The sequence below is a fragment of the Abramis brama genome, assembly GCF_963993115.1.
Source record: "Abramis brama genome assembly, chromosome: 7".
NCBI classification, from domain to species: domain Eukaryota; kingdom Metazoa; phylum Chordata; class Actinopteri; order Cypriniformes; family Leuciscidae; genus Abramis; species Abramis brama.
The window spans coordinates 24262398-24273919 of NC_139969.1; the positions used below are offsets into that span (position 1 = coordinate 24262398).

An 11522-nucleotide genomic window follows, 5' to 3' on the forward strand; every position below is an offset into this window, starting at 1 on the left:
TTAACAAATCACTTTTATTTTTTAATAATAAATGAATAGGCTACGTTTTCCCAGATATAAATCCTTGATGAATGTGCACGTTGTGGAAATATACAGTCGTTACAAACCCTGAAATTGCGCAAGAGAACTTCCTTCTCAAACATTTTAAAAGGCGGAGGATCGCTTCAAGGAGCACAGAATTCCACGAGCTGTACCAGAGTGCGCATCTCTGCTTCGGAGTAGGCTAAGACATTATAAATAAAACCTCTGGAATGAATAGACTGGTTTGCCTGGTGTTACTTTCAAGCTTTTTGATCTTTCCCGGTGAAGGATGTAAGTTAACTCAGCTTTAGCAATGTTAGAATGCTTCTTTCACAGTTTGATTGTTCTACCCAAGTGCAATAACCTATAATCATGCATGGAAACAATCTTCATTTTTTTTTACGGTTTGACTTTTTCTTGCAGACGACCCTTGCTGTGCACAGCCTTGCCAAAACCAGGGTGTGTGTTTATCCAAAGGTGCTGATGCATATGAATGTGACTGTACCAGGACAGGTTATTATGGTGAAAACTGCACTACACGTAAGTCGGTCATGGATTGTATTTACAGATAAAAAATGTATACATAGAGAAAATGTGTGCACTCAAAAACTGTTTCTTTTTCTTTCCTCACAGCTGAGCTTCTCACACGTATCAGATCAACTCTGAAACCAAGGCCAGACATAGTGCATTACATTTTAACACATTATAAATGGATCTGGGACATTATCAACAACATTTCTTACCTGAGAAATGCCATAATGAGCTATGTATTGACATGTAAGTTGAATGATGTTGCTTTTTAAGTGGATTCATAGTAAAACTGAGTGTAATTAAAAAAGAAGAATAAATAAATGCACAAAGTAATATTGCCTTTTTCTTGTTTTACAGCAAGGTCCCATTTGGTCGACAGTCCACCGACGTACAATGCAGATTATAACTACAAAAGCTGGGAGGCGTATTCTAACCTGTCCTATTACACCCGCACCCTCGCCCCATTGTCCCAGAACTGCCCTTCGCCTGATCTACCAAATGCAAAGCAGGTGGTGGAGAAGGTGCTGTTGAGGAAACAGTTCATCCCTGATCCACAGAGGTCCAGTCTCATGTTTGCTTTCTTCGCCCAGCATTTCACTCATCAGTTCTTCAAGTCGGACTTTAAAAAAGGACCAGCCTTCACCAAAGCCTTGGGTCATGGAGTAAGTGGCATTCAAAGCTCTGTTATTAACCATTTTACATACCATCCAAAGTGTATATGGAACTATAATGCAATTTCTAAAGGTTCTGTAATGTTTTAGGTGGACTTGGGGCATATTTATGGAGAGACGCTGGAGAGACAACACAAACTTCGTCTATTTAAAGATGGAAAGCTAAAGTATCAGGTTTGTGCTATACAAATGGACATTGAAACAGCACTTAAAGGGATAGTTCACCCAAAAAAGAAAATTCTGTCATCATTTACTCACCCTCATATTTTTTCAAACCTGTATGACTTTTATTCCTCTGTGGAACATAAAAGAGGGCATTTTGAAGAACCATTTTTGTCCATACAATGAAATTCAGCAGGGCCCCAGCAGGCCCAAACATTGGACCCCATTGACTTTTAATCAAGACATCCTTCAAAATAGTTTATCTTCCTAAGAAGAAAGAAAGTTACATTGTACAGGTTTGGAACGACATGAGAATGAGTTAATGATGACCAAATTAAAATCGTTTAGGGGAACTATAGCTTTTAAATGGACATAAGTATTGGTTAAATGTGAAAAAAAGTTGTTAATGAAAAAATATATTTGACCCTTAGGTTGTGGATGGTGAGGTGTACCCTCCGCTGGTGAAAGATGTCCAGGTGGAGATGCACTATCCTCCTCATGTCCCGGAGGAACACAAATTTGCTGTGGGTCATGAGGCCTTCGGTCTGGTTCCAGGTTTGATGATGTATGCAACCATTTGGCTCCGTGAACACAACCGTGTATGTGATATCATGAAGCAAGAGCATCCCGACTGGGACGACGAAAGAATCTTCCAAACCACTCGTCTCATCCTGATTGGTGAGTCAAGGTCGCATCATCTAAAACATTCCTAATCTTCACAAGTTTGTGGAGAGATTAAATATTTCCATTTGACCTTTTTTCTTCCAGGTGAGACCATCAAAATCGTGATCGAGGACTACGTTCAGCATCTAAGTGGTTACAACTTCAAGCTCAAGTTTGACCCAGAGCTTCTCTTCAATCAACGCTTCCAGTACCAGAACCGCATTGCTTCCGAATTCAACACTCTGTATCACTGGCACCCACTGATGCCCGACAACTTTCAGATCCAGGATCAGGTCTACGGCTACCACCAGTTTGTGTTTAACAACTCCATAGTGACCGAACACGGCATCCGAAACTTGGTGGAGTCTTTCACCAAACAGATGGCTGGAAGGGTGAGTTTCACTTGTTGATAGAAAGATTCTCAGAGAAGCCTTATGTTGTTCAAAACCTATATAACTTTCTTTCTTCTGTGGAACACAACAGAAGATATTTTGTAAAAATTTTAATGTTTTTTCTTCATACAATGAAAGTGAGTGAGGTTCAATGTTGATTTGGACCCCATTGACTTTCATAGCATGGACACAAAAAGTTATTCAAAATATCGTCTTTTGTGTTCCTCCGAAGAAAAAAGTCGGAACGACATGAGTGTGCATGAATCTCTTTGTCTTCACTTTACTGTCTTTGTTAATTTATCTCATGTTTTCGTGAACAGGTAGCTGGTGGACGCAACCTGCCGGCTTCAGTTCAGGGAGTTGCTGTTAAAGCTCTGGAGCATTCAAGAGAGATGCGCTACCAGTCTTTCAATGCCTACAGGAAACGCTTCAACATGAAGCCCTACACGTCCTTCGAGGAAATGACAGGTAAGACAAACCGTGAACATCACTGGTGTCAATCCTAAGGCCCGTTCACATCAAAGAGGATAACTGTAACTAAAAAGTTTCTACGAGAATACGGAAGTCCACACTACAACTATAACGATAATGACACAGAAGAACTATATTGTTGGAATCACTCTCTGAACGATTTTTTCCAGTTGATGAACAATAAAAACATGGACAGCCAATCAGAATCCACCTGAGTTTAAAGAGCTTGCACGTTTAAAACAGCAGGCGATTTAACTGTGCGCTTATAAAACAGAACGCTATCGTCCGTTGGTGTGTAGTACACTAACATTGTTATCGTTCTTTGTGTGAACAGGCCTAAAATATGGCAAAAATGGAAAAACAACTCTTTTTATGCAGATTTAGAAATGAGAATATTAGGAAAAATACACCTCTTATTTAACTGTAACTTTTTTGTTTGGTAAAACAGGAGACAAGGAGCTGGCAGACGAAATGAAGAAGCTGTACGGTCACATAGATGCGGTTGAGCTGTATCCTGGCCTTCTTGTGGAGAAACCTAGACCCAACGCTGTATTTGGGGAGAGTATTGTGGAGATGGGAGCCCCCTACTCTCTCAAAGGCCTCATGGGAAATGCTATTTGTTCTCCTGAATACTGGATGCCCAGCACATTTGGTGGGAAAGTTGGATTTGACATTGTTAACACAGCCTCACTCAAGAAGCTGGTGTGCTTGAACATCAATGGACCCTGTCCGATGGTGTCCTTTCAGGTGCCTGATGTGAAATTTCAGAGTTCTGAAAACATGAATTCAAGCTCAGCGCACTCCACACAAAATAATATTAATCCAACGATTGTCTTGAACGAGCGGAGTTCAGAGCTCTAAAAGATTTTGAAGGTCTCATTACTTTCACCATGATACTTGATATTATATTTTAAATTGATATTTATGTATTTATATTAATAATTTATTTAATTGATGTATTTATTGCTGATTTTTCATATTGTTATTGACATGCTACATGCGTTGTAGTATTCTTTTTACAAATACTTGAAAAAAAAATATCACAAGGTGTTCTCAGATGGTTTTGTGTTACAAGTGCGGATTTTTTTATATCAAATGTTAAATGTAGAGTTTTTTTTATTTATTTATTTGAACATCCACATTTCAAATGGCAGTAAACTGTTGACAGTACTGGCCATTTCTTGAATAAAAACTTTTTTTATTTTAAAAATGTGTTAATATGTTTTGTGTCCCTTTTTTGGCAAATATTCTTACTTGCACTATGAAAATTGAATTTCTTCAATATAATATAAATATATACACTGCCTTTCAAACCAAACCAAACTAAAACAAAATAACAATATATATATATGGTCCAGTTTTCAAGAAAATATTATTTCTATACTTTGTGACATTTATAATTTTATAAAATATTTCTATTTCAAATAAATGTGGTTGTGAACTTTCTATTAATCTGAATAGAAAAAATACAAAAAAATGCATCAGTGTCAACAAAAATATTAAGCAGCACAATTGTTTTCAAACATTGATAATAATAAGAAATGTTTCTTGAGTAGCAAATCAGCATATTGTTATGCTGGCGGCTGAAGCAGATGCAGAAGCAGATGCAGAAGCAGAATCCAAGTGCAGCAGAATTTATTAAAGAAACTCAAACGGTAACAAACTCAGACAAAAACTACAAACTCAGACAGAGACTCAGGAACGGGAACGGGAACAGGAACAGGAACAGCCAACATACAACATCAAGAACTCACAAAGACTGAAACAAGACACAGGGCTTAAATACACAGACAGACAAGCTAAACAAGATAACAAGGGGGCGTGGTAAATAAGAAACACCTGGGACGACTAATCAACATAACAGGGAACTGCTAAACATAGGATGAGACAGGGGAACACAGACATGTATCGTGACATAGCCCCCCCTTTAAGGAGCGGATTCCAGACGCTCAGGAAAAGTCCAGGAGGGTGGTGGAGCAGAGGAGGACCCGGGGGCGGGATGGATCAGGCTGTGATACCAGGGCGGATCAGGCTGTGCAGGCGACCAGGGCGGATCAGGCTGGGCAGGCGACCAGGGAGGAGACGACCCTTCAGGCGACCATGGCACAGGAACAGACACCGGCTCAGGAACAGGAACAGACACCGGCTCAGGAACAGGAACAGACACCGGCTCAGGAACAGGCGTGGCCATCTCTGCTGAGGGCTCAGGTTCAGGCATGGCATCCATCTTGTCCTGAGACACTGGCTTGGTGGCGGCCATCTTGTCCTGAGACACTGGCTCGGCGGCGACCATCTTGTCCTGAGACACTGGCTCGGCGGAGACCATCTTGTCCTGAGACACTGGCTCGGCGGAGACCATCTTGTCCTGAGACACTGGCTCGGTGGCGGCCATCTTGTCCGGAGACACTGGCTCAGCGGAGACCAACTTGTGCTGAGACACTGGTTCAGTGGCGGCGGCCATCTTGTCCGGAGACACTGGCTCGGCGGCAGCCATCTTGTCCGCGGCCATCTTGTCCGGAGACACTGGCTCGGCGGGGACCAACTTGTGCTGAGACACTGGTGCGGCGGCGGCCATCTTGTCCGGAGACACTGGCTCGGCGGCAGCCATCTTGTCCGCGGCCATCTTGTCCAGAGACACTGGCTCGGCAGGCGTGACGTGAACAGTCTCTGGATCGGCAGAAGTGACGACGTGAAGCTCTTGCTCGGCAGGACTGACGTGAAGCTCTGGCTCGGCAGGACTGTTACATTCATCCTCTGCGACTCCCACCGTGAATTCAGAACCACTCAGCTGTAATGCTAAGTCTATATAATGTTCAAGAGTCCCGTTAGGGTTATGCAATGGCATTACAGAACTAAGAGGTTCAGATAGTCCTGACTGAAAAAAGATCAGACATAATTTGTCCATACTGGTCAAGTGAGCCAGATCGATAAATTCTCCAGCATAAACCTCGATGGGTCGATCTCCTTGTCGGAGACACATAATCCGTGCTGCTGGATTCATGGTGTGGTGAGTTCTTCTGTTATGCTGGCGGCAGAAGCAGATGCAGATGCAGATGCAGAAGCAGATGCAGATGCAGATGCAGATGCAGAAGCAGAAGCAGAATCCAAGTGCAGCAGAATTTATTAAAGAAACTCAAACAGTGACACACAACACACAACACACAACACACAACACACAACACACAACACACAACACACAACACACAACACACAACACACAACACACAACACACAACACACAACACACAACACACAACACACAACACACAACACACAACACACAACACACAACACACAACACACAACACACAACACACAACACACAACACACAACACCAAGAACTCACAAAGACTGAAACAAGACACAGGGCTTAAATACACAGACAGACAAGCTAAACAAGATAACAAGGGGGCGTGGTAAATAAGAAACACCTGGGACGACTAATCAACATAACAGGGAACTGCTAAACATAGGATGAGACAGGGGAACACAGACATGAATCGTGACAATATTAGAATGATTTCTGAAGTATAATGTGACACTGAAGACTGGAGTAATGATGCTGAAAATACAGCTTTGCCATCACAATTACATTTTGAGATATTAGAAAACAGCTATAATTAATTTCACAATTTTCTGTATCCAAAAACATACTGACCCAAACTTTTGAACAATAAATGTGCAGCAAATTTGGTCTTTGTCCAATCTTTAAAAAAAGGTGGCCACACAAAATGTATTGGATGGATACTTGAGTCTTATATGGGCATTCTGAGGAGTACAGAATATATTATCCTAAAATAACTGTTCTACTGTTCTCTAAATTCATTGGATTGTGCTAAAGTTATGACATTTCATCCACTGTGCTTGGCCATGTAATTGCTGTAACTGCTAAATCGTTTCTTACAATTACTTTTACTAAAAGTCTTTCTAGGGAAATGTTGAACTCTCTGAACTTGCAAAGCAGTATGTTTGCCAAAAATGAGGCTGCAGGAAAAATATAATAATAACAGTGAATCAGTGATTCTCTTCAGCAGATTCAACTTCCCCACGGATTGTGCATGATGTGATGAATACTGACTGCAATGAACCCAGACAAAATAACACCACCATATTGACCTGAGCCAACATACACTGCCAAGCTCCATAACAATCAAGCTGGAAAAACACACTTGGTGCCGTGCGGGAATGTGCTCGTTTAGGGCAGGAAAATGTTGCATGGCAACTCTTCTGGGAAAGGGATTTGGTGCCTTAAACATACTAACTGGAAGAAAAAAAATAGATTAGAAGACTAGCAGCGTTTACTTTTCCCAGACGACAAGCAAAGTTCAAATGCAGAAGGAAATATTTATTTTTAAGACGTAGATAAAGGGAAGTGTGGAAAAAATACAGTGGTTGAGGGTAGCTGAAACATAATAGAATATTGAATATTACATTTCTTCATGGCTTCTCATTTATGAGGGATAATTTGATTATTATTGTGCTTGAAAGAAGCAAAGGCTCAGTGAGAAACATATCAGCACAGGCAAGAAAAAAAGTTCATTGCACTGCACCCACCATAAACTAAAAAGAATGAAATGTTCTAAATCAAAGAAATGAATTAGAGAAACTAGGCTTCATTGTGTTGAGACAATTCTTTGGGTGGTACTGGGAACTTTCAGGAAAGGCTCTGCAAGCACCAGCATGCCAAACAAAACCTGCTGAAAAATGTATCACTGGTGTGGTGAGCCAAATTACCTAAGTGACAGTCGAAAGTGAAATGGATGTTTAGTCTAAGGGAAGGAAGACTAAGGTCACAAAGGCTTGGATTTATACAACATCACTCACAGAAGTCAGCTGGGGTTACAAATCGCTGATGCAATTTAAGTTACGAAACCCACATGCAGGACACGTGTGTTGTATGAGAATCAGGAAAGATCTGGAAACCGGTTAGAAAAGAAAAGTTGGCCAAGGCTTGTAGCGTTGACCAGCCCCGATTCTAACAGACAGAACTTAGCTCAGGACTTGGCTTAGCAACTACACTGAAAAAATAGTAACCTTAAATGGTAAAATCTAAATTAACAAATTTTATTCAAGTCAAAATATTATTTAACATTAATGAATCAACCTAAATACATTTATACAAAAAAGAGTATGGGTTAGAAAGGGGACAACTGCAAGTTGCCATTTATTACAGTGTTGTCTCCAGAGTGTTTGTTTGATTGAATGAGAAAATCATTCAAAATTGATGTTCAGTCCAGACTGAATGGAAAGACTACATGTCTTTTGTCCTGTTGTGAAGAACGTGCACTTCTGGTCAAATTCAGACAGTGATTATAAACTCTCAACATCTATACATTTTATATAAAGCTCCAACTAAAGCAAAAAACTCTAAGAAGCTTGTTTCCGCCACTGAATAAAAAAAAAAAAAAGGTAGCCTATATATAAAAATATATAAAGTTGTTATTTTAATGCATGTTTTGTCTTATTTTAAAACATCTTTGTCAGGAATATGTTTGGTGTCATTCACATGTCTGTTTTTCCCTTTAGTTTAGCCTTGTTAATAATCTCCTTGTTTCCTTAGTTACTGATTAGATTCACCTGTGTCTCATTAAGCTTCCTTTGTTTGTCCCTTGTGTAGGGCTGAGCAAATATGGGCAGAACTCTTTACTGCCCTAGTACTTCAAAAAGCCTTTTAAAGGTATACATGTGAATTAAACATGGCACAATGGCCTTGATAATCACAGTATGCTAATGCCTATCTAGTGCAGGGATTTCATCAATATGCTGATTGAGGACTGTTGGGACACTCAAGGCACAGGATGGTTCTGTCGGGAGAGACAGAGTCGTTTGCACCTCAATGACACGTCTGTACCATTTGCTTCACAGGAAATATGCTTTCAACTACATACTGTTTATTTACTAGTGTGTTCTAACATGTAACTATGCCATGTTTGGTCTCATCTGACAGCCTATAAACTGAAATGAATGGAGTTGAACTTAATAGAGATATTAAAGTATCCTAATGTACAGTTTGGTACTATTGGTTAAACATGCATTGAGGAGAATATGTTAATGTTCTTCTCCCCCTCTGGATCTCACCCATTTGCCTCATCTTTTGGTTTCCTGTCGGTTGGTTTTGGTGTTGGTATTCCACTCATGTTTAACAATGCTTTGCTCAGGGTATAAGAAGGAAAGGTAACTGTTGCTCTGGGAGAAAGGCTTTAACCCCGCCACTCCCGTACACCGGTGCGTAACCTCATACTACAAGAAAGGCTTTTACAGCCTCTTCTGCATGACAGTGCATTATTTGTTACAACTAAGTTTTTAATACAGTATGTTGTTCCATTCTACTGTCTGTATATTTAAACATGTAACTTAATAAATAACTTTGCCTGCTTTAAAGGTTTTGAGAATCTTTCCTTTTATCACTGATCATATTGAAAGCTAAAGTGATTATAACTTTCGTTATCTAAACGTTCAGGTTAAATCCTACGTTTTCCTATCAGTTCTAAGAAAGACCTTTACCTTTAAAGAATAAGAGGTTAAAGAATAACAACAACTTTAATGGAGTCAGATTAATTATATTGGAGTCAGATAAATATTTGAAGAATTACACACGTCATCATCCTTCAACTGCCTTTTGTTCCGATTATTGGTTCAAATAGCAGCGTAAGTTTCCAGCCTTACACTTGTATAGCCCTGTGTTTTCAGTTATGTTTGCCGGTTCTTGTCTTCGATTTTGTGTTGTGGTAAATTCTCCTGCGAGCTCCAACATATTTTGATTTTGTGATTAAAGACTGTTTAAAACACATTTCATTGTTTGTGCGTGTTGTTGTCTTGAGGGCACTTATGGGCTCTGCATGGCCCCCGAGGTGAAGAACCACTGCTTTAGCATAATTTTATTGCTAGAAGCTTCTACATTCAGATTCTGTTTGAAAATAGCCTAAAACACATAAATAGATTTTCAAAATAACCAAAATCAAAATAACACAACAAACTATCCATATAAATATATTTTATAAACAATAATACTAAATAATACTAAAAAGTAAAGAATTTAGCACAGCATTTCAAATAAACCTTAAACTACTGTTAGAATCAGGATAAACAATTTAAGGCATCTAACATTACTCATAACAAAAAGTTGAGAAACAGGGGATACAGCCACAAGCATGTTTACACTGATTTACACATCATGATTTTGACTGCATGTGCGAGTGATTAGAAAGATAGATAGATATCCATGGCAACACGGCAACAGACACATACAACCCACTCAAACATATTCACACATAAATACTTTCTATTTAATTTAGACAATTTCAACTGAAACCCACTCAATACACTGCTAATACTTTGTATAAATATTAGCCTACAAGACTACATAAAGTATATACATCATTCAGTTTTATGTGAAGACACTGATTTGAGACTACAGCATATGACAAATTGATGATTAATATACCATAGAACTGATACAAGATGACAAGCGGTGACAGAGCTGTCATTAACACATACAGATCATAATGTAGATTTTAACATTTCCATTACACACCGCTGTGATTGTGTAAAGTATAACAGGTGAATATGTGCGCGTCATTTAGTTTTGTATTGGCTTCACAGGACCACAACTATGACCAACTCATGATTAATGCTTTATAAATCTGTCAATACAAGACAAGCGTTGACAATTCTGGCATAAATCAATTTGGTTTATAAGGTGTGGGATGACATTAACATATTTGAATGCACATTGTCTAGACTTCCAATTTATTTAATTTTTTTGTAAATGTTAGTTTATATGTAGTCTTTGATATCACAGTTTCTTATATACGTATCGGTTGCATGTCACCAGCAGGTTTCATCTGATAATGAGATGAGTTTCACTGATTGTATAAGGTCAGATGATGACAGCGGACTAGACAGTTTTCTCAACACTTTCGATCATGATGGTTCATATTTCAAATCATTCAGTCACATAATACAGATGTTCAGGGGTGTACAAATGTCTGAGACCATTTTGACAATCTGAGATTTAAACCTTAAAAAATTAAACCTTAAAAAAATAAACAAAGAAAAGTAAAAAATCAAGAAGAAAAATGTAAGATTCAACATTATTTTTGCAATATTCAAATTCAATATTTATAAAAACATTTTGCTCTTAAATTGTTATATTGATAATATAATTTATCAAGATTTTGTTTTTGTTTTTAAAAAGCAAAATAGAAGTTCTTCCATATTAAGGTCAGCTGGATGAGGTCATTTGAGAGTTTGTTATTTACAGCTGAGTTTATATTGCTTTCTTATGTTAACACTTGACATTCACTATTTAAAAAATCACAAACTATTTATTAGAGTTGCTGTTTGGGGTTTATTTCATAAAGCTCAATATTGTTATATAAGCCTTGACATCTGAATTTAACAAACACAGGAAATTTACATTAGCATCACCACCGCACTGTTTATATACCAAATATACAGAGTTACGCAAAACCTGTGTACGCATCTCCTATCTGTTTATATACATCCTCTTAAGGAACTGAAAACAGTTAAAATGTCATATAATCAACATAGTCATCATTAAGATAGTGAACAGAACCTTTTCCAAATTTCAGTTACTTTGTCACTATT

General features: G+C 38.6%; 1 protein-coding gene across 1 annotated transcript; it reads left to right on the forward strand.

Moving 5' to 3' along the window:
* Window positions 1–173: 173 nt before the first annotated feature.
* ptgs2a (prostaglandin-endoperoxide synthase 2a) lies at window positions 174–4124 on the forward strand. Its single transcript, XM_084120249.1, has 9 exons — window positions 174–312; window positions 445–561; window positions 655–798; window positions 910–1214; window positions 1314–1397; window positions 1817–2063; window positions 2154–2440; window positions 2761–2908; window positions 3360–4124. Exons 1-9 carry the CDS (start codon window positions 252–254, stop codon window positions 3770–3772), a joined length of 1806 nt encoding a protein of 601 aa, XP_083976375.1. The 5' UTR covers window positions 174–251; the 3' UTR covers window positions 3773–4124.
* The last annotated feature ends 7398 nt before the right edge of the window (window positions 4125–11522 follow it).